The 24129-nt window shown below is 40.3% G+C and overlaps 1 protein-coding gene across 5 annotated transcripts in view; it reads right to left on the bottom strand.

The window, feature by feature from the left end:
- RhoGEF2 (Rho guanine nucleotide exchange factor 2) overlaps positions 1-24129 on the bottom strand; it is a 394018-nt gene that overhangs the window by 319106 nt on the left and 50783 nt on the right. For all 5 annotated transcript variants that reach the window (XR_011702249.1, XM_071593430.1, XM_071593432.1 and 2 more), the window contains exons 5-6: positions 21088-21326; positions 16750-16992 (exon numbers count right to left, since the gene is read on the bottom strand). Coding sequence is in view for 4 of the 5 variants with exons in the window: in XM_071593430.1 (XP_071449531.1) it covers positions 16750-16992; positions 21088-21326 (482 nt within the window). In the remaining variant the exon portion in view is untranslated. The remainder of the gene's footprint in view (positions 1-16749; positions 16993-21087; positions 21327-24129) is intronic.

Genomic DNA, 24129 nt, shown 5'->3' with positions numbered 1-24129 from the left:
TTTAGTGAAAAATTTGAACATTAGGGGGCCTGGTGATGGAAATGTGAACTACTGGGACTCATAATCTCAGTCTTCCAGGAAAAGTTAAGTGCACTGAAGTGAATACATTGCATGGGCAGGAGGTAGCTACGTCATTTATGCATTGCAATAACACCCGAGGGAGACTATTCACTTCGCAAACATGTTGGAATCATGACAGAATGAAAATAACTCCTGGCCCAAACAAGTTGGAAGCATGAAAAAACGCAAGAACACAAAGACTGACGACTGGGATCTTTTGCATTGCCTCAACATAATCTAATTCTCGAAAACTACACAATCAAATATTTTTATCAATCAATTTTGAAGTGTCCGAGTCCAATGGCGAGGTAACTCAGATTCTCATATTGAAGATCTAAGTCTCCAGGGATTAATCTATAGTATGTTAGTCCATATTTATGGGACAACAGTTTTGCCAGCAACAACTATCTGGGACAACAATTAGACAGGTCAGTCTTCAGGTCAGAAGACGTCACCTATGATGCCACCAAAACTGTTGTTCCAGAAATGTAGACCAGTGCCGTAAATCCTGGGAGACTTAGATTTTCAATATCTGCACACCACAGAAGCCTTGACAGATTCTCATGTGTTAAGTTGTCTTCAATCACTCTGGAAGAATTTTATCCTGCTTGACAATCTAGAGACGAGGCCAAGGAACGAACACGCTCAACTGAGAACACAATAAAAATCATGGAGCAGGTTGATTCTCATGATGGAATCTGTATTAATTAAGTAGTGCTAAGTATCTAACATTGAAGGCTTCCACAGTGGACACAATCATAGAAAATTATGATTCCATTCTGAAGCATGCCAACCCAGAGATATTTGTATGAAAAGAGAAAATATGTCAAGCATTCCAAGGACAAAGAATTATTGAAAGATTGGTTTGTAATTGATGGGTCATAAAATATTCGTCAGTGTAATCATTGTAAGAGAAAAGTATTAAGCATTGCCACAAGATTGGGAATCAAAGATATCACCGTGTCCAATGGTTGGCTGGCTAGTTTTAAAAATAAGCACTCTTGTCAGCAAGGCTTAAGTGTGGTGAAAGTAGAAGGGCTGACTTTGAGATTGCAACTTGTTTAAAGGGGTGCCGTGCAAATTAAGACTTATGGAAAGCACAAGACCTCTCAACTTACAGTCTTATCACCTTATCTCCCAACCCATAAGACACAAAGAAAATGGAAGGATGCCAGAATTAGGGAGATGAAAGTAGAAATAGCTTAACAACACTCGAATGTAAGATAGTAAAAGGGGAAAGGAAACGTGGCAGAGAGAGCAGTATGAAGACATTGAGAAGTAACAGACATAGGGTAAAATGGGCATGCTGTCCAGGATGATGAAGGAGCTGTCTGGAGGTAAGAGAGGAAATTCCAATTTACACTAACTAGCAGAGAGGCTATTGGTCAAATATTTATCAAAGAAGAAGAGATTCCGACAAATTGGAAAGAATATATACAGGAACTGAAAGGTAAAATAAGTGAGAATCATGATAATGTTGGCATGGCTAGCCTTGGATAGAGAATACTTGACTGCAGGATAGAAGAAGCATTAAATGGAATAAAACCAAGGGTGGCTGTGGGAATAGATAACATCCCTGCAGAATTACTCAAGAATTTAGGAAAATGAAGAAGGAAAAGCTCAAGGGCTTATTTGTAGCATTTATAAGAGAGTAATTTTGGCTGAAAGACTTCAATTAGATCAGAATTGACACCCATCCCCACGAAATGACAATGCAGCAATATGCTAGGACTATGGAAAGAAATCGAATATAAACAACTTGGCCATACCAGAGTGAAGATAAAATGTTTCATTTCCATTGAAATGAATTACCACGTGTCATTAGAGAAGTGTTTAGGACAAGATAAATAGTGCTCGCTACAAAGACGACCTATTAGTATTACAAAGATGAGCTTGTAAGTAATGGAGAGGCGTATGATGAAATGTAAGCTTATATATATAAGCTTACGTTGATATGGCATCGCAGGAAAACAAGATAAGATACAATGCAGAAAACTCCTAATGTTCAAATAATCAAAGTGTTAACATATATTTCATTTTCATCTTGAAAATTTGTCAGCAATGATGAGAAGGCAAAACAGATACTCAAAACATTGCCTACAAAAGCTTTGCAACAAACAGAAAAGTAAATGTGTGAGCGAAAAAACGCCCAGCCGATAGATCGGCTGGCTGACTCTGAAACAAGGGTAGAGCAAGAGGAGGCCTTTGAGAAGTGCATGCGGAGTTGAACGGAGACGAACGGCAGAGATGAATGGGGGAGAGGAGAGGCAGCGGCAGAGAGGGTAGCAATGCAGGCAGACGCGAGAAAGGCAGGGAATAAGGGGGAGGGGGGCACAAGGGGAACGGAATACACATTTTGGATCAAATTGAAGGAGGTGAAATGTACAAAGAGCTAATGAATGAGTCGTCGTACTTTGCAGCTTGGAATGTAATTATTTTTTTGCGCCATGCTGACTAGAGCTAACACCTACAATATTTATCCTGGTTTAATTGTAAAACTTTCCCAACAGGATTTGAACTAAAACTAATAATAATAATAGTTAGCACAATATTGCCAGCCACATTGGTTCAAAAAAGTAAATTATGAACTGGTGTAAACATGCCTTGATTTACATGATTTTCAATAGAAGCAGATTTTTTGGACCGATAAGCCACATTAGTTGGGGACTTGGTGCACTTCACTTCCAGAGATCAGTCCTAGCTCCATGGTGTTATCAGAACACTTGTAAGAAAAATATGTGAATATGCTTATGTTATTCAGCTTTATTCCATGGTTTCCCAATAAAGGCAATGAAGAGAATGTTTATAAGATATTTTCATTAACGTCAGTTAAACGTTTCATTATTATGATGAAAGGCAGTATTTGGATACAATCCAAGCACATTTACTTCTTCAAGTTTTAAAGATTCATTAGAATCGTCAATGGTTGAGACGTGAAAGTAAATAATTTAGGGCTACGGGTAAAAGAGAAACAACAATGGAGTTTGATGACAAGGAAGCAAAGGGTTTTGATCTTCGAAAGAAACAGGGCTCTTCAGACAGCTAAGAGGTCATTATTAGGCCCCAATGCATTCCATCAGCAGATCAGACCACCTGATGCGCAACGCAAAATGCATGATAAACGAACAACAGCACACACACACACACATTCCCATTTTCCTGTTCCCCTTATTCAACTCATTCATGGTCACAGCAAACACGAGGTTAAGCACGTCAAGAGCTTTCATCAAAAAATCTTAATGTCATGGGCCAATCCTTTCATCAACACTTTATAATGCCCCACCTCATACAACCAAATCCTGAACATTAATGCTATAATGAATTAAGCCAATTGCAACCCAAGGCTGATTAGCCATCCCATTGTTAATACAGTGGAAACTCTCTTAACGACCACCTTGAACAGCGAGTAATTCACATAATGAGCAAGTCTATTTTGACTGAAAACGAATCATTTAACGAGTGAAGAGGAGAGAGGACTTCCTGGGAATGATTGCACGTCCGCAACATCACTTTGTGTTTAGCACTCACTCCACTTGCATCTTTGCGTCACTAGTGATCACACTTAATTCTAACAAGTCTTCCGCTTTACTATTTGTGTTTTTTTTCAGCACTGTTGAATAATATTTCATCCATAGTTCTAACATGCATTGCCAAAGAAAAAGCAGCAAGAAGACATCCATACGAGAATGAAATAGCAGTAGAAATAAAACGTTAAATTACTGAAAAGCAAGAACAAGGCGTGAGCATGGCCGATCTCGCTTGCACATACAATACAATTGGTCCACATCAACAATTTGCATTTTCTCCAAGAACAAGATTAAGGAGAAATGCTTCAAACAGAGTGACATGAATATCTTTGCAATTGTCACTATCCATCATCAGCAATGCTGAAAGATTGCTTCTCATATGGATAAACAAAAAGTAATCGCAATGCAACAATACAAATGAGATTATCATTCGTGGGAAGGGGAAAGTGATTTTTGCGGACCCCATTTGGAGGATGTCAAGATAACCAACAGTTGAAGAAGTATTTAAGGGAAGCCCAGCATGGTTTGAGAAGTTTAAGAGAAGAAACAGCATTCACAGCACTGTGACGAATGATGAAGCAGTGAGCTCCGACCCCCAAGGCAACGGAGAACTGAATCGGTGACTTCAGAGAGCTCATGGATTCTGGGGTTACCTGCCAAACAGGTTTTTAATCGTGATGCGACAAATCTCTTCTGGAAGAAGATGCTATATTTGTGCATATAACAGTAGAAGAGAATACATTACCAGGCCACAAGCCAATGAAAGACCATCTCGCACTGATATTTTGTGCCAATACAAGCGGCGATTTGCCAATGACACCCCAGCTTGTTTATCATTCAGGAACTCCGCAAGCCTTTATGAAGTTTCAAACCCAAAACAGCAGGCTGAATGAGATGTGGAGGTCATGGGAAACTGTTGCATTGTATCTGGCCCAAGAGGCATTACCCTAATGAAGCAGTGGCGGTGGGCGCCAGAAATTTATTTATTATAATTCTGAGTTGCATTTTTACAAAATTTTGAAGAAACAAATGTCTCTAGTCAGTTTTCTAGTAAATAGGAATTAGGTACATTTCATAAATAATAAACAATTTATACTGATTCTTTTTTGCTTTTACAAATCAAGGTCGCATTCCCAATTCTGGGATAGGAGAAAAGATGAACGTGATCCACGATCCTAAACAATGTATACATAATTTTCTTTGAATAATTATCTCCTACATAATTTACTTTCTTTGGCATGGAAGGCATTATCATATTTTACATTAATGAACATGAGAAAAGTTGTGTCACTTTAAGAGTACGATTTCGGATCGCATTGTGTGTATTATATGAGGTTCCACTGTACTTCGGAGCTCTTTATTTTCTAGAATTAGATCCTCAGTGCTTTGGAAGTAATCATATAGGAAATTAAGATATGAATAACAATAGCAATCAAAATAATGTAATATAATGAAAACAAGATGCAATTTACACAGCATTCCTCATGATGACAAACCAACTCATTTGATTTTTATGGCACACAACCTATTACTAACAACATGGGGCTTATACTGTAATTTCAAATCTTCAACCAGCATCTGAAATTTGCATCATTATGAGGGTGAAAAGAAACTTACCACTTCCACAATAAAGATTTAATATTTCACGACCATGGTTTCGATGGTGCGCATCTCACCTCCTGATGATACGCACCATCGAAACCATGGTTGTGAAATATTAATACTATATTTATTGCGGAAGTGTAAAGTTTCTTTTTACCCTCATAATGAAGGAATACCACAAAGTTAAACCTGAAACTGTTATCTCAATGCAACAATTTCAGAGTGTAAAAATCATTATGTTTGCACCATTAGTTATCCCGTAAAAGCCACCAGCATCAATACTGCTTATCACTGATGTCAAAGAAGAATTAGGGAAGAATGAAGTTTACTATTGTGTGACGATCCAAGTTGATGCAAGGCTGACAAAAGAAAAATATTCTTTCAAATAATGCCATTGATTGTAATGATAGTTTCCTGCAATCAAAAAAGAGCAAGCATGGACTATTTACGTCCACTGAACAACTATGGGTTGTTTGAAAGGTTCTAAGAATCATCACCACACTTCAGCACTAGCGCAATGAGCATAGTAATAGGTAATGCTTTGAGTTAACACATAACGCGTGAGTGCTCTGGGAAGAGATCTGTGGTGCGAACACCTCTCTGTTGTTGCTCCCTCCTGTATAGTGTGTTGGAGAAATGAAAAAAAATTAAGATTCGAGCAGGGATTAAACACTTTGTAAAGACACGTATGAAGTTAAAGGAAATTCAAGCTGACTTTCAGACACTCTGGCAGACTCCACTCCTTCATATTATTGACTGTTGCCAAGTGGCCAAACGAGTTGAAGCTTGGTTTGGACAGCTTGGATGATGGTGATCTGCATAGTGGTTGGCCAATATGTGTCATTACTCCAGAAATTATTGCAGAAGCGCTTAAATGGCAATGGAGGATTGCCGAAAGAAAGTGCGAGAAATCATTGAAGCTTTTGATGAACACAGCCTAGATAACGATTCAATGACCTATTTACTTGCCTTCTCCACCAAAACAATCGGACATCCATCACCACAGTAAGACCCTCTAAAATAAAGTGTGTTTCCTTCATTTCGCCCAACGTCCCAATCCTTTTCTTTCCCTTTCCTAGCTTACCTAACATTCACCCCTCTATCGCAGCCTTCAATATTCGTAGAGAACTCAAAAAGAACAGACAATATCTTTGTCATACACTACCAAATGGTTTGATTGATCCTCTTTAAAATTATCACAACTCATATTTTTACAGCCTGTAGCAGGTGAATTTAAATCAGCTGCATCAACTTGATGATTTTACTTTAATTTTCATGTTTGCAGTGCTCGTGTCGAGTGACAATTCTGGCAAATGACTGCCACAAGCCATTGCATTTATCAACACTAATTCAGCAATGACATTATGGCACGAGCACGTCAGCCCGGCACTCAAACAGCATCCAAAAATGGCATTGGTGACTTTTATGGAATAGCTTCTGATGCCATTTCACATAGTTTTAATAGCTTCTCACATTTCATAGAGCAGATACCATGATGGCATCCATGAGCAAATAGCATTGGGTGCCATCATTCGGGAAAATACCTCTATGAATTATTCTTAAGGGAAGAAGGGTTGGTTTCTAGGGCAAATAAAATATGAAAAAGGTATATCATATAAATAATTAGCCATCAAAGGAGAAATATACAATAATGGTTAAACACTGCATATTTGACCGATTAATATTTTTCGAATCTCATGAGTAAAGATTTTAATTTTACAAGGACAGGACACTGACTGCGCCATAGGAAGGCATGAGAATTATGGATATGAAAATGCCTTCAACACAGACTAAGGCAAATAAAAAAAAACATCACCATGGAACAACCGGCTAGCAGGTTACTCTATGATATCACATTTTGTCTTGAGGAATATGACAAACTTTGTAAATTCAAATTTATGATTACAGTACTACCAGTTTCATGACATAGGTGACACCTTCAGGTAAAATTCTCCAGAAAGACACACGCCAATATAGTATGGGTGTGAAGGCTCCGAGAAAAAGAAAGGGGGAGGGGAGAAGAGGCAAGGGGTGATTGGCCATGGGTCTGAGGAGGTGGAGGAAGCTTAATTAAAATTGGGGAAGTGGAGTTGCGGAAATAAGGGGCTGAACATGGTGTCATTCATTAATGGGGTTTCCACGAGTGGAAACAACCCATTTCTAGAGATGCAGTTTTTTTAGAGAATTGTACCTGAAGGTGTCACTTATGTGATGAAGCCGGTAGTACAGTATTAAAATATTTTAATTTACTTTACGTGACTTTACAAAGTTTGTCATATTCCTCAAGATGATTGTTCAAAAGGTTGAGCCCAATACCATTGTAATATTTTGCCCTCTTGATATAGATGTGCCCAAGTTCGGAACAATACACAATTTAGAAAAATAGATCACATACAAAGGAAAACAATTACATTGGAAAAATCTAACAGGAAGCACTCATGGAAAATAATGCCAAAAAGAATCACAGGAGATAACTTTTGCATTCACAAATTAACCACACCTCCGCCTAGATTTTAATTAGGATAATTAATTTGCATAAATTATACACAATTCCAGAAATTAATAAATTAAGGAGTTTCCTAGGAGTGAAACTTTATTCCAAAAACCACTAAGAATCAATGCACAAATGCACAGTGAGTTATTTTTAAGTATTAGTCACGTAAAATGAAGAGTTTCATTCATACGAGAAAAAAAACAGATATCCACAGAAACCAGTGAGGGAAACAGTTAAAAAAATATTGACAGTGAAATAAAAAAAAAGACAGGATAGCAATTATGAGGCAGCCAATACATGGGTATGCATTAGATTACACATAAGTTACTTACGCAGCGATTAGTCGATGGCGTGTGAAGTTTGTGAAGGTTTTCAGTGTTTCCCTGAGTTAATTGGGCGCCCGAGTCAACACCATCGGTAAATTGCAATTGTGAGTAGATGTGAGAGGTGCGAGGGGGGAGGGGAGGCGGGACGGAAGAAGAAGAAGAACCAGGGTTGGCCGCCCCATCTGCCACCATCTGCTGGAACACGGAGAGGGCGCCATGGTGTTGGTGGTGGGAGGCGGGGGGGGAAAGGGAAGTGGGGGGGACATTGCGGGAGGGGAGGGGTGGTGGCTCAGAGGAAGGGTGGCGCTCGGGACTGCTGCTGCTGCCACTTGGGAGAGCGTGGTGGTTGCTGGGTGACGGCAGGGGGGGAGGGAGCGAGGAGGGAAGGGGGTGCTGGTGCAAGACTTGGGAGTACTGCAAAAAAAAAGAGAGAGAGAGAGGGGGAGGGAGGGAGGGAGGGATAGGCGGGGGTGGAATAAAAAATAAAACAAAAGCCACACGTTAAAAAGTCAGGAGCAGTGACATTGAGAGTGGTGGTGGGATGAGTGCATCAAGGAACGTAACTGAGTGTGGGTGGATGGCTATGGCCAATATCCATCATCCACACAGCAGATAACTATTTGAGACCCTGTTCTATTATGGGTTGCCACAGCTTTCTCAATATCTACACCCCTTCTCATCCCATCACTTCAAAAACACCCCGATGACTCTCACGTTGCTCGGTTCGATTGCTCATCGTGCCTCTCTCCTCCCTCAATGGACCAATGACGCACCGCGAAAGAATTCCCTCCCTCCCTCCTGCTCATTCCTCCGTCCGACTGCCACCCCTGCTCACAACCTCCCACACTCTGACCCCTATCGACCAAAGAGACGGAGGCCCGCTCTCCTCGATGCTTCCCCCAACACACACACATTATTCACTCAGTACTTCTGCTCGTCCCATGACCACAAAATTAGCCTGCTTTCTTTCACTATGCCTTTCCAGCCAAATAAATGCCACCTCTCAGGTTCTAAACACAACATTGCCTGGAAATCTTCAAGTGTTCCACTTTGAGGAAGTTCATGTTCATTAAATGAAGAACACAATGTGCCTTTCCACTGTTCTTTATTTACGTACAACTATATTCAACGCTTAAACGTCATCATCAGGTACCTTATGATGACACCTAAGCATTGAAACTAGTTGTACGTAAATAAAGAACAGCGGAAAGATGCATTGTGTTCTTCATTTAATGACCTGGAAATCTTATTCATTTTTTCATGGGCATATATGGTAGTGTTGAAAAAGGTGGTTGTGCCACCAGAATATTTAAAGAAGCACTTATGAGTGGCTTTCTTTGTGTTTCTAAGTGCAATCAATATAGAGGATGTCAGTCAGCCAAGGAGTTGCATACATTGCTGAATACAATGGCACAACAGTGCAAAGGCATGAGAATGAATGTAAACAATGCAGAGGCCATGTGCTTTTATACATAGAGAAAGGCTAAGTTAAATATTAAAAAAGGAACTCATAAACTAGAGTAGGTGGAACAGTTCACCTATTTCAGAGGTGTAATAAGGGAAGGCACATAAGATGGGGCATTTAGCAAAGAAGTTTTCAATTGGAGGAGGGAATTGATGACAGGGACATTGAGTGAGGATGTAGAGAAAAGGCTCAAAAAAAACATTGATATGAAGGGAGGAAGGAAGTACGGGGAGATTAAGAGGGGCTTGTTGCAGAATTGGATGCCAGGTTGCATTTGGTTTGAGAGGCAAGGGAATTGTTGCTGTACCGTATTGTAACCTGTGTCCTTGCAAAACCTACCTCAAGTTGCATTAATGGTCAGAGTGTCCATTGGGGGGAGCAGTGGTTTTGCGTTGAGCATCTTCAGCTGAGATATTATCTGCTCAGTGTGTTCATTATGTTGGTGTGCATGTGGAGCTTCAGCTACAAGAGGGTGATCTGCCTCCAAGTGTAGCAATGATATTTAGTCCAGCTTAGTGGTTTGAGAGTTAATTGTTTGAATTGCATGGGACAGAGTTTTCCCAATCGCCCAGATCTCTGAAGAATCCTCATAAATTAAAGAATCTAAATTCATCCGACAGTATGGGATTTTCCTCTTGGTTATGAGGTAATAAGATATGATACAGAGGCAAAAAAATTCTCAGATAATTCATCCGTCAGTCAAATGAACATGAAGGGAGAAAGAAAACATTGAAGCATGATTGGTCCATGCAGGGAGTAGGGAGGAATTAACAATCCAACAGACCAGGTACGAGAGTTCCGAATTTAGTTCACTTGTACATGTGCGCATGTACCATGCGTAAATACATACACTTGCACCATCACTTATCTCACACAATAAGACAAAACAATTGCACTCACAATATTTTGCTAATACAGTCACCAACATTTTTCTAAACAAACAAACATTATAAATATGCAAGTTGCGGACACTTCACAAAAAATAAAAAGTTTACTCATATGTTCACAATGATTAACTTTAACTACATACTGCCTCTGCTTTTACAACTTTATCTTACAGGAAATATTATTCGGAGTGATAATTATCCTTTTTACCAAAAATATCATTTTACATGTTTTTCTGGATACTCGGCATCTATATTTTCTACTTATGCATGAAAACATTTAACTTTTGATCTTTCCATAAGCATGCAGACAAATAATGAAAATATACTAACTGTAATTATTTACAAACTGTATGTTAGGATTGAGCCTGAAGGAATGCATGTGGTAACAAGAAAACCATGCTACCAAAAAATATTTGAATGAGTCTACCGAGAATTGCCAACCCCTAAATGACCTGCCGGTACCAGGAAGCTCTTTATATCCTTCAATATAATTTGTGTCATCACTAGTTCCAGTGAAAATCCCACGTGGCTGTGCCCTATAATCATATTTGAGGGAGCATTCATTAAATGCTGTCAAATGAATCCTAAAATGAATTCTGCTAAAATGTAACATTTGAAATAGAATGAGCAACAATTAAACCAAGAATTTAGGAAGATATGCATATTACCTTTTCATTCCAAATTGAAAATAATAAATTTTACAGATAAAAGAAAAGATACACATTTAATTTTACCTAATGATTTTCATCATGTGAATCCAAAGTTGTTGAAATCAACCAACTAAATCCTTCATAAAAACACTGAGAAAACACTAAGATCCTAAATTAAACCACAAGTTGACACTAAATTACTTTCACTCAGATCTGCATCGTCAAAGGAAATCAATGAAAGGCATAAAAAATAATGACCACAGCTCCCGGACCGCAGACCACAGCCGTTACACTTACATCACAGTTTTCCAGCTCTTTGTAACAATGTGGACTGAATAAAAGTGAGAGACATGAGACATTTATTCACTAGGAAAATATTTTACTGCAATTGAAACTGAATTAGGAGAAATTATAAAGAGATTGAGGATATTAGATCAAGCTGATTAACAAAAATAAAATAAAGCCAATATAATTTGTAGCAAAAAAATAAAAATGATAAGGCATGACATAGAGAGCAGATATTGAATAACATGTACATGTAATGCGATTTAGCAAAACAAGTGGTTATCTGCAATCACACAGCCAGCAAGAGTGAGTGAAATGGAAGGGGATGATGATGCCTGACTTGCAATAATTGACAAATACTGCCAACCAACTTGAAATAAAGTTTTACATTTCAGATACAGTCAAATAAAATAGAACAGCAGTCAGCATTGGTAAGCAAATCTTGAGAACACAAAGGTTTCTTTCCACTGCAGCTTACTTTTGTGAGACCTGCAGGACTAGCAATTTCCAACTTGAGGTGAAAATTATGGCAAGCCTCAAATCTATCACCGCTCACCCCTCAATTATGGGGACCGGTTGCACTTGCACGCTTGGGTGGTTGTGCTTGAGTCTGGTGCTCAAGGAACACACCACACTAATGTTCGACATCCTCTTGCCCTTAAATAAGTGTCTTTTTTCCTCCCCATTCTAGAGTCCGGCTGCACTACAACTTAATAACTACTCCATCAATCAGTTCATTTCTTTATTGCCATTATGTCTCTTCCCTCCTAACTTCAACCCGTGACTAATCATTCGTCCTTTGGTATTTCCCTCATCTGCCAATGAAGGCTACCATCTGATATTAAATTCTTACACAGCGTCTTCTTCAACGGCTCATCACTGGCCTTCCTTTCCAACTCGTGCGCACCCACGTCCAACTTGTAATTTTGGCCTGCTACACATTCCAAAGTTCCAATTCATTATCTCTCCCAGGGTTCCCCTGTCCCATCAACGCCCCACCACATTTACTTCCCTCACCACATCTTCCCTCCAAACCCCCCTTCTCCCTCTCCCACACTATTCACCCACCCCCTTCCTTATATCCTACCACAACATTCACCCTGGTTTTGCACTCCCCTGCCGTCTTCAAATGTTCCTGCTAATTACTAACAAACGCATGGCAGTAATTTGCCAATAGATAAGTGAAACAAACAGAAATCGCGAGGGTAGATTCCTTTAAATACTTGGATTTACTCACAATGTCCTGGGGAAAGCACATACGAGAAATATGCGGTCGTGCTAATAAAAAATTGGGATTTGTAAAAAGAGTGATGGGAAAAAGTGACGAAAAAGTGAACGAACAATGTTTTCTTGCCCTAGTCAGGCCCCACCCAGAGTATGCTGCCAGTATATGGGATCCTCAAGATATAAACTTGATTTCGGAATTGGAACGAGTTCAGCGGAGGGGGGCTAGATTTGTCAAAAATTGCTATGACCAACGCAGTAGCGTAACTACTTTGTTAGAAAATTTAGGCTGGGATTCCCTTACACAGCGGCGTACACAATATAGATTGAACTTATTAAAAACATTTAAAGATGGGTCCTTCTCCAATGACATCAAGAACATAATACAAACCCCAACGTATTACGGGCGGAGGGATCACAAATATAAGATTAGAGAGATAGACCGTAAGACTGACAGGTTTAAATGGTCATTTTTTCCAAGAATAATAAGAGACCAGAATGCTTGTAATCAAAATTCCCCACCAGCCGGCTCGACATAATAAGTATTAACCTACAAGGTAGGGACTGCGCATGGTTATACTATGGTTGGTTGTATGTGATTGTCTTCAATATAATGTCTGTTATGTAGGGTTAGATGGAAGAAGGGACTCAAGAAGTCTCAACCTCCCCCAATTAAGTCGATAAAATACTAGTACATTTATATATTTTTTTTGCAGGTTCCCCCCTACCTTTCCCCATCCATTTGAAAAACCCTAACCCCCTCATTCCCTATCCTTTCCTCCTGGTGCTGCATCCCCTCCCACACACCTTTTTGGTGGCTCGCAGGGTATTGATGTAGATGTAGAAGACTTATTGTATGACCGGTACCAGGCTTGACCTGAACATTACGTAATACATTGAAACCTGGAAATTTGAATCCCACAACATCACGCCAGAAACTACTCAACTTGTTCCTGCTTAATTCATTTTTCTTCATTTTCATTTATGTTTATTATTGCCACTGTTTCTTTTACATTGTGTACTATTATCACGTCAGTCAATGTAAAAGCCATTATGCTCCATTTATGACTGCTTTGCTAAATAAATCAAGTAATCTGAAGGATTCATGGTAATTGCATGCTCAGAAGTACCCTCACAGCCCCTGCTCATTACAGCTGGTTTCCACAAAGGAGGTAATAGCAATGGCTAGGTCGAAAGAGATCCTCCAGATGATCACTGATTGAAGAAATAAGCCTGATCAGGATGGGCTAGGGAATTGCTAAGTTTCTGAAAATTGTGGTTTTTGTTTTATGCAAGGTTTATGGCAGGCCAAAACATGTACCCACACCCCAAAAATAAATTTGCAACAATCCTGAAATAAATATTTCACGATTTTAAAGTGTGAACAATTAGAAATCAATATTTTCTGTTGCTTTGATAAAAATTTAATAAAATGTGTTTCCCTTTACACAGAAAATGTCAACGGCCCCAATAGAACGAAAAAAGGCTATCTCTTTATCTCTCTTCAATAAATGAGCCAAGGCATCCAGGCTTGCACTCCTCCTACTTCCCATTTTCTCCTACTTCCCATTTTCTCCTACTCAGAATGCCTTAAATGCCGGAAAATTTCGCTTCCCCCAAATCGATTCCTGCATCACATTCACACAAAGCACAAAAAAACAATAATAAGATGACAAATGTGAATTTTTAAGAGTGAAAAAGTATCCATTTCTCTTGCTGATTAGTATTAAAAATTACAACTCCCAAACGTAATCCATAATATTAATTTTTCCATCAAATTTTACATCAGAAAAATAAAAATAAATAATACTTCAGTTCTACAAATGTTCTCTTCGGTAAATATTTCATCTTGAATTAGCACTGCAAAACAATTTCTAAAATAATAACTGAAATATCAATAAAAATTTAAGTGAATGTTTGAATGTCATTTAAATTATTTAATTAAGGAACTAAAATTTTACAACAAGCCATTCAATTAGTTACATTGATGGTCTTAGACTAACGAGGTCAGTTCAAAAAGTTCACAAACTTAATTTATTACAAAAAAATACTCCGCTGACAAATTAGTTGTTAGGGTGTCCTTCAAAGTAGTCTCCAACCCAATGTATTGTACACTTATCCCAACGGTGTTTCCACTCGCTGAAACAGTCCTGGAATGCTTCTTCCATAATTCTCATAAGCTCTTCTATTGAATTTTCATCAAGCTCTGAAATGGAGGCAAATCTATTACCTTTGAGCAGGCTTTTCAGATTGGGGAACAGGAATAAGTCACATGGAGCCAGTTCTGATGAGTAGGGTGGGAGGGGAAGCACAGCAATCTTGTTTTTGGCCAAAAACTATATGAGTTATGAGAGACAAATGAGCTGGCGTGTTGCTGTGGTGAAAAAAAAACCACTCTCTGCTCCTCCATAATTTGGGCCATTTTCACTCGATTCTCCCTCTCTCTCTCTTGGGCATTTATTAACTCTCAGGCCGTACTCCCTGATGACTGTCTGTTCTTTGAGTAGATGATGCACAACAAACCATCACATCAAAAAATAGTAGTCAACATCACCTTGACGTTCCAGCAAACTTATTGAGCTTTCTTTCATTGCGAAGATTTTCCTTTTGTTTCGAAGAACAAAAATGACACAAAGGGGGTTTCATCCTCTTCAGATCCATCAAACAGTTCCTGATGGACCAGAACTCTATGTTGTTCCTGGTCTGCTGTCATCGTCAGGCGAAGCATGAATTTGACCTTGACTTGATGCATATTCAATTTTTCAACGTGGATTCCATAGCACGAACCAATCGAGATGCCACACTCTTCTGCAAGTTCCCTGACAATCATCAAGTCTATTGGTACGAACGAGATCATTCACTCTCTCGATGTGGGGGTCATCGCTCCATGTTGATGATCTTCCGGGGCGCTCGTCAACTTCCACTGATTGGCACCCTTTTTTGAACCGGGTAAACCACTCGTAACACGTGGTCCATTTCATACCATCCTCATGATAAGACTTACTAATCAATTCTAGAGTTTCAGTGAAGGATTTGCAGAGTTCCACGCAGAATTTCACAGGACAACGCCGCTCCTTCAAAGAGCTCATTTCCACTGATCATATTTTTCGCCGCACTCCTTCACATAAAAAACGATAACTAATCAACAAAGTGGTTGAAGGTGGTTATTTTCGAAGTTTCCATGGACACAACTTCTCCGAGTGGATTTAAAAATAACCAACTGGAGGTGCACTATGAAAAAGTTTGGGAACCTTTTGAACAGACCACGAAAGTTGTAGGCTATCATATCTTTTCGTTATTTCAGGACTGAAAAATGCTCAAGTGCATTATAAAATCCTCACTATTTGCTTAAAAATTCTTTTTCCTTAAAATTATCCAGCAAGCAAAGAGAAAATATTTTAGGCCATGGTTAAGAGCAATTAAATTTTGGAGGAAGGATTCCTTGTGACCATGAAAATTACCATTAAACTTTCTGGCCAACATGAAAATAATTTTTCAACAAAAAGTTTACCAGTTTTTCAGCAGAAGGGAATGAAATTTAGACATAGAATCTACAAGTTGTGTGCACTTCCGTCAGAAAAACCATTCCATCCATGGCAATGTCAACACAATTATGGTCAGGTATAAAATCCTGAGGACAGAATAAAACAGAAGCATGTCTAGAAGCTGAGTGATATGAGATCACAAAATGGACAGGACATATTCCCACCAGGTCATTTCCCTCAACTATTCATTTCACAGAGTCTGGAAAAGGTGCACCACAAAAATTGGTACAGTAAATATCACCACGAAGGCCAGAATACCATGGATTCCACTTGACTGTTAAAGAGTGGCCACTGTGTTTGTTGCAGAACTTTTCAAATTGATAGGCAATGAGTAAAATAGGAGCAACGGTCAACACATTTCTCACGCTAACACTTCGACTTCCCTCAATCCAAAAGTCATGAGAGCAGAATTATACAGGTGAAATTTTCATTCAACACATTAGACACTGCAAAGTTCTGTAACAGACACCAAAATTAATGATAATGCCAAGCACCTGCTAAACAATAAAAATTACAAGAAGGCAAACTGAAAGCCATGCACCATTCATGCCAGCACTACAAGTCTCATCGATGGCGTGTTTGTACATAGCATTCCAGGCTTAAAGAGGGTTGAGATGAGGGAATTGAAGCCATTTTCAAGTGGCCTCCTGTTTGGCGGGAGAGAGGAGCATGTGGGGTGCCCACCTCGTGTGATGAGGGAGAGTTGGTAGCACTGGAAGAAGTGGCCGGGTTAGGGGAGAGGGCCATCAGCAGCTGCTGCTGCAATGTCCGCACCCGCCTCTCTGCATTTGCCAGCTCCTGGGTCTTCTTTGGGTCATTGCTGCGGGCCAGCTCGGACCTCAGCCTGTCCACATAGCATTGCTCTTTCTCCAGCATCAGCTGGAATGTCCTGACCCTCTGGTACTCTAGCTGCCGGAGCTTCTCAGTCTGCAAAGAAAAAAATAAACATTCAGCACCACTCACACAGAAGCACAGAAACAGCAACCATTGAAGGCACAAACACCCAATAGATATTAAGTCCTGCACACGTGGAGAAAATTGTGCCAAAAGTTCCTTGGGCACAGCTCACCTCACCAACCACTCCATTTGACTAGCTTCCTTCTTCAGGTCCTTTTAACTTCCAGCCACCTCACATGCAAATTTCCCTCTGATTCTCCCCCACCTCTCATGCCCTTGGGCATTTCAGTTCCTCCAAACATTCCATCACCCCTTCCGACCAGCCCAAGACTCTTGTTTGCTCTCAACCTTGCTCACTTCTTCCTCTGTTGCTTCTTAATTTCTCCTATACAATTTGCCATCCAAACTGGCCCAGTTCAATCACCCACTACATCACACACTCTCCCCACAACATCCCGTTGCCTCCCCTTAAACCAAATACCTTTTACCATCATCCCCTCTGCCCTGGGTCTCCATCTACTTCCTTCCCTGAATCCCTTCCCTCCCAATCCCTCAGCAAATGAAACCCCAGGCTCCATTTCATCTGAAACCATTACATTCTTCATCTTTGAAGCTAAATTATGTCCTGCCAGGGTTTACACCAAGCCTACCTTAAAAGGTAGCCCTCCAACCAACCAAGGAAGGTACGCCACCCAATGGATTACAACCTACATGTGATGAAGGACTTGAGTGATCTGATGACTAGACATAGAGACGTTGTGTCAGGAACAATGATCATTACTTCAAGTGGGGTCAACAAGGTTAAGATAAGTTGAAGAGTTTGGGATGCATGAAAGGTGGTCCACTTGGCATCTGTTCCTCATTGCGATGGGTGCTAAATACATCTGACGCCACTGCGACATCCATTTTAGAGAGGAAGTCACATAAAAATCATCACTGAGGAAGATATCAGAAACCACCCAAATTATTTATCCCATTAAAATAAAATACACACAAGTATTCCTATGAGCTCGGGACACCACGAGAATCAATGCACAGGGTAAGACTCACGGAATCCTTGCAAGGCAGAATCAACGGCAGCATCAGAAAACAAAACACAGATGACGACTGAACCAGATAGAATGGGGACTTGGAATGCTATGATGATGCTGAGACCAGGGAAATCGGAAAATATGCAGTGGGACATGGAGAGATGTAATATGGACATCAAAGGGCTAAGGATTACTGGAGAAATAGCATCCAGCCGGTCAAGAAGGTTGGAGTAATATTCGCCCGTAATTGCTCTGCCTTCTTCAAGGTAATCAATTAACAGGATCCATTTTGCATCCCAAAACACACTGGCCATGACCATTCCACCAGATGCGATTGACTAAGCGTTCTTTGGTGCTGAACCACTGGCTACTTGAGAGAACAAGTTGAAATGTGTCTTACCAACTAATGACACATGCACTCAGGCTGAAATCATAATTATTTTTTATTAGAATGCCATCTCTCCGTCAGGCCAAGAACTTTTCACCTTACCCTCGTACATAGTATAGTCAATGGGCCAACAAGCTTGGATGGAAATAGAATGTGATGTAGATGGGAATAGCTTGGACCTAGACATACATAATTGCGTGATAGAAAGGGCACCAAGTAAATTGAAATGCTGAAGGGCTAAGGAAAATGATGAAGGAAGAGTTTTTATGGACTAATTCACAGCATGCGGGGTCTTCAATAATTCCCTAGAAAATCCAAGTTGCTCGTAAGAGGTGACTTTTACTTTTTCACAATTCACATGCACGTAATGTATTAGGGAACCGATGCAATTGAAATTGGTTAACAAAGAGTGATCAAACATTTTTTTGCATATTTATAGCGCAAACATTTACTTTTACAATACATTGCTAGGTTAGTGTTAAATGCAGGAAGGGTAGAAGTTCCATAGGACTGAATCGCATACTGCCTCATCAGCGGTGATTGACAGCTGCCGTATGCTCAATTCACTGATGACGGACCTGTGCCATATGATGAGCATTCAACTGCATTTTGTAATGTTTTTCTTTCACCTATTGCAGAACTGTCACCCAAGGCCTATGTAATGCTACATGAGGCCTATGGAGGAACTTTTCTAACCTGTGGCAGAGCTAGAAGATGTTTTAATATGTTCACAGAAGAGAGACAGTCAATTTCAATGCAAGGAGGACCCATAAGGCTCTAATTACTGCTCCTACAACAGGAAACCTTCACACCATTGCTGTTGTAGAGCAATAATTTTGTTGAATAACGCTAAGAGGACCAGCAGGAAGATTGAAAATTTGGGTGCCATCCACATGTTGCTTCCAGAAGAGTGGCTCATGGGACACGTTTGTGCACGGTGGGTTCCGAGACGGCTCATTAATACATCCGAATTAGAGGAAGCTCACGAGCAGGTTCAGTGTTTGCAGGAGGCTGAGGAGTTTCTTTTTCAAGGTTGCCAATGCCATTTAAACTTGGCTACATTGCTTTTAAGGTGCCAGAGCAAATAGCCAAGCTCCAAGAGCAAATCTACATCATCGCCAACACCAAAAACAGTCAGAGTGATGGGAATTCTAGCTGATACTATTTGTCAAATGGAAAGGAATGGTGTATTCGCACGTCTTATTAGTACAAACAACCGTAAATGGGGCTTGCTATAGTGATGCACTGAGCATTAAATCTCCAAGGCCACATTGCAAAGTAGATTGGAGGGACAGGAGGCTAATCTGCAACCTGTACATGTCTCAGGCTGCTCAGGTGCAAGTGGGGAATGGAGACTCGAGATGGGCAGTGTTAGGAAGAGGTGCACATGGCAGGGTTGTCCATTGTCACACGTACAATTCAACGTATATGTGGAGAAAATGATTAACGAAAAATGGGGAGAACTGGAGATACAGGAATGAGAGTCGGCAGGGAATTCGTAAATTCAATTAGGTTTGCTGATGACCGAGCTCTAGTTTGTCAGTCAGCCAAGGGGTTGCGCATATTGCTGAGCGAATTGGAAATGCAGTGCGAGAGATATGGGATGAGAATCAATATAAATAAAACAAAGGTTATGCGATTTTCCAGAAAGAAAAAGGCTAAGCTAAACATTAAAATAGGAGGGCAAAAGCTAGAGCAGGCAGAACAGTTTACGTATCTCGGTAGTGTTTAGAAGCAATAGGGTCAAAGTAGTAAGGATGTAAGAAGAAGAATTGCGCTAGGCAAAGAGGCTTTCACAAGGAGGAGGGAGTTGATGACAGGGACGTTGATTAAGGATGTTAAGAAAAATCTCGTCAAAAATTTGATACAGAGCATAATTCTGTATGGCGCGGAAACATGGTCATTGAAGCAGGATGATAGACGTAGACTGGAGGCTTTTGAAATGTGGGTGTGGAGAAGGATGGAGAAAGTGAAGTGGGCAGAAGGAAGGGAAACAAATAAGGAAGTGCTGGGTATGGTGGAAGAGGGGAGGGTTTTGTTGGGGAAAATCCTAAGGAGGCAGGAAATATGGATGCAAAGAGTTTTGTTCGGCAGAGGGATATTTAAGACTGTAATAGAGGGGAGAATATCAAGCAAACGAGGGGGATTCAGGAATAGGATAGGGATGTTGGATTGAATGAATGGAGGAAGGTAGTACAGAGAGATGAAGAGAGGCTCGTTGCAGAGCATGATGCTGGGTTGTGATTTGCTAGAAAAGACAAGAGAAATGTTTGGTCTTAGTGTCCAACCGAAACCTACCTTAACAAGAAGATCACCATAAAATATTTCTCCACTCTGTAGAAACTGAAGTTAAATGGTTAACTCCTCCTCCGACTAAATATCCCCCTGCTACTTCCACACCCATTTCCATTCAATTACCTCCATAGTTTCACTACCGTACACTCCAATGGGATTTCCTAAATCTCTAGAATCTGTGGTTTTTTTAATTGTGATTTATCCATTTATGTTAAAGCCTTTGAGTGCTGGACTTAACATTCAGTTCTAAAGCTACTTTTTGGCTAACACCACAGATTAGCCGTCAGTTTAATGAGGCCTTATTATAAAACCATGCACAGGCATGCCACAAACACGGCAGGCAATGGAAAATCAGGAGTGGTCAATGAAGGAATGCCGAAGACCGCTGGTCAATCATAGAAGCACACTCACATCAACAGGCTGAGGGCCAGTGATCCTCTCGGAGGAGCTCTTGTGGTGGTGGTGGGAGGAGGAGGAGGGGAAGTGGTGATGGGCGCTTGGTCTGGGCCCAGGGGTGGCCGGGGGTGAGATGGGCGATGAGGTGCCGCTGCCTGGTGATGTGCCCCATTGGCCAGGGGCGGCTGCTGGCATGGTCACTGCCCGGAAGGAGGCACCTCGCTGCTGCACCGTGAGCACCACCTGTGGTGCGGCTGCACCAGGGAAGAGAAGAAAGAGGGATGGTGAGTGAATCACAGGATCACCACTTCCCCACCCATTTGACAATATGGATGGCAAACAACCAAATCAGTATTTTTTGATGAAGCACCTAATATCATCAATACATATGTATGTATACAACCAACACTCTTACATATTACTACATGCATTGTAATCTCATATTTTCCACTGTCTTTAAAACACTGAACTAAATTTGAAAAACATTGACCTACCAAGTATTAACATTAAGGATAACAATACTCAAAAGAGCAGAACAGCTAATTTCAAAAGCTAAGTATTCATAACAATCATTATTATTATTTGTACAAGCAGTGCCCACTATCACTATTCACATCAGTGCTTAATATAAACATGAAACCATCCCAAAAGCTCAATATAAGACACTATCTGATGATGTAACACCAGACTGCTCATGTAATTCAGGTAATATATAATAAGCCAACCAGTATTCTTGGGATTAATATTGACCTATCAATAAAACCAAGCACCAAAAGTGCTTTTCTCTGCAATAAAATCAACATGCTAATTGAATCTTAACTTATGGTAAAATGTAACACCTTATGTAATATATGGTTAACACCCTTGAAATGGAGATTCAAATCGTTTGGTGGTTATAAGCATATGTATAAAGGCTCACTTCATGCAGTGGAAACATAGCAGCACTTTTTTTACATAAAGTTCATATCTTATCGAAATGACACAGGGGGGGGGGGTCTACATAAACAAGAGTGAAGCATCAAAGTCTTCCGAGGAATTTAAAGGCATGGAAAATCCATGCATCATCAGCACTAATTAGATTACACAAGAATGATGACAGAAATATAAAAACCAGAAAAGTTGTGGTCCCAAGTCCCACACTGAGGGACACCAGGGTAGAAATAGCAGTAGTATTTCATTTGGTAGGTGTTCCAACAATTATGGCCATATCAGCCCACAGGTCTCTTACATACCAACATTTCTATTTGCTAAGTTAAAGAATGAAATTAAATAACAAATTTGTCAGTTTGTAAAATAGATATGACAGGAGACTCCTTGGGAATCTAAAATTTTCCATTCGCCACCAAAATCAAGAGGCTCTGCTGTGAAGGGAGTCATCCTTTGCCCCCCAATTACATTCGATACTATTCCTGCGGTAGAAAGACAGGAAAGTGAGAAAAAGTCTAAGACTCTCCAGATCTGAGATGTCTAATCATGGACATCATGCCATCAGATATAGAATAACACAATGATGACATGGACATCATCTTGGCCCAAAGCAACAAAGAATTCACTACTGTTGAGTGCTCAAAAAGAAGACGCCCATCTTTGCATAACACTGCTTACGGTCAATCTTCATGATGGCAGAAGAAATGCAGCAATCCAAGAAAGATATGGAAGAAAAAGATGTACTCTGCTAAAGGTACCAGTGGGAAGATAACAAAACCAACACTTAACAACAACTCATTGCAGCCAAAACTGACTCCTTTCCCATTCCTGAGCTACAGAAAGAGAGACCACAAAACTTAACTGTTAAGTTATGTAACGACAGAAAGGTCAAGTGGAGGAGTAAGGTTTGAAGGGTGCCAACCAGCACATGACACTCATGGGCAGATAGAATACAGAGAGACCTCCGCATGGATGGGGGAGTGGATTGCGCGTTTGCTAAGGAGGATAAGATACGAGCTAAGGGCTTCCCACCTACTCTGCTCGAACCTACAGATCATCAAGGAGACCAGGAGGCCATCTTTAGGAGAATTGCTTTCCAATTACAGGCAAGGAAAATTGGAGAAATGCACTCAATCCGCCATTATGATGATTTCCCCAAAACGCCTTTCCTGCACAACCAGTCTTGCGAATGCGCACAGAAAGAACTACACTTGCTCTCAGTCACTCCCATGTAAATAAGTAAAGAGAGCAGGCAATGGATACATTACAAGCCAATTTTCACGGTACAGGAGGATTGATCAATAAATTCAGTGACAAAGAGGGTGATCCTGATTGGTGTTTTCCATTTGAGGAAAGTCGCCGAGATTAGGACGACAGAATGGGAATGTCACAATTTGCAGCCCAGCTTCTCAGCAAAGGTTTAAGCAGAGATAGGTCATGGTGAATAGACCATCTCTTCCTGCCATTTTGTGCCCATGCAAGTTGTGATCTGAAAATTAATTCAGAAACTACACGAGCCTTCAAGAAGTGCAAAGTTCAAAACAGCAAGCTAAAATGTGATGTGGATGTCATGGGAAACAGTTGCATTGCACTAATGAGGCAGAGGCTACGTGAGCTGGAAATTTACCATCAAAAGCATTAGCAAAATCAAATCCATCTAAGCAGCATCTTTCTAATAAAAAGGTATCAAGGACGTATCATGAATAATACTACCTTGATCAAAAAGTTCCCGGAATAACCACCGTGTGGCGCTCCCATCGTTCCGATTTGAGTTCTGTTTTTTTTGTTAAATTGGTACATCTGTTGTCGATATTCCCTTTAAATCTTAGTGTCATAACTTGACATTTGCAAAAGTTACGTAGCCAAGAGTACATCTATCTCTGTGTGTGTTGGCGATTTTTTACAATTGCAGAAATGGATTTAAATTTGCAACAACGAACTTGTATTAAATTTTGCGTAATAAACGGATTTAGTGGCGCACGGACGTTGGAAATGTTGGAAAAGTGTTTCGGCAACGATTCTCTAAAAAAAACGGTCGTTTACCAGTGGCACGAGCGGTTCAGAAGTGGTCGTGAGTCAATCGAAGATGATGAACGCAGTGGCAGACCATCGACATCGAAAGTCGGTGAA

The sequence above is a fragment of the Hetaerina americana genome, unplaced genomic scaffold (assembly GCF_022747635.1).
Source record: "Hetaerina americana unplaced genomic scaffold, ioHetAmer1.1.p SCAF_6, whole genome shotgun sequence".
NCBI classification, from domain to species: Eukaryota; Metazoa; Arthropoda; class Insecta; order Odonata; family Calopterygidae; genus Hetaerina; species Hetaerina americana.
This window is presented reverse-complemented; position numbering and strand designations above follow the sequence as displayed.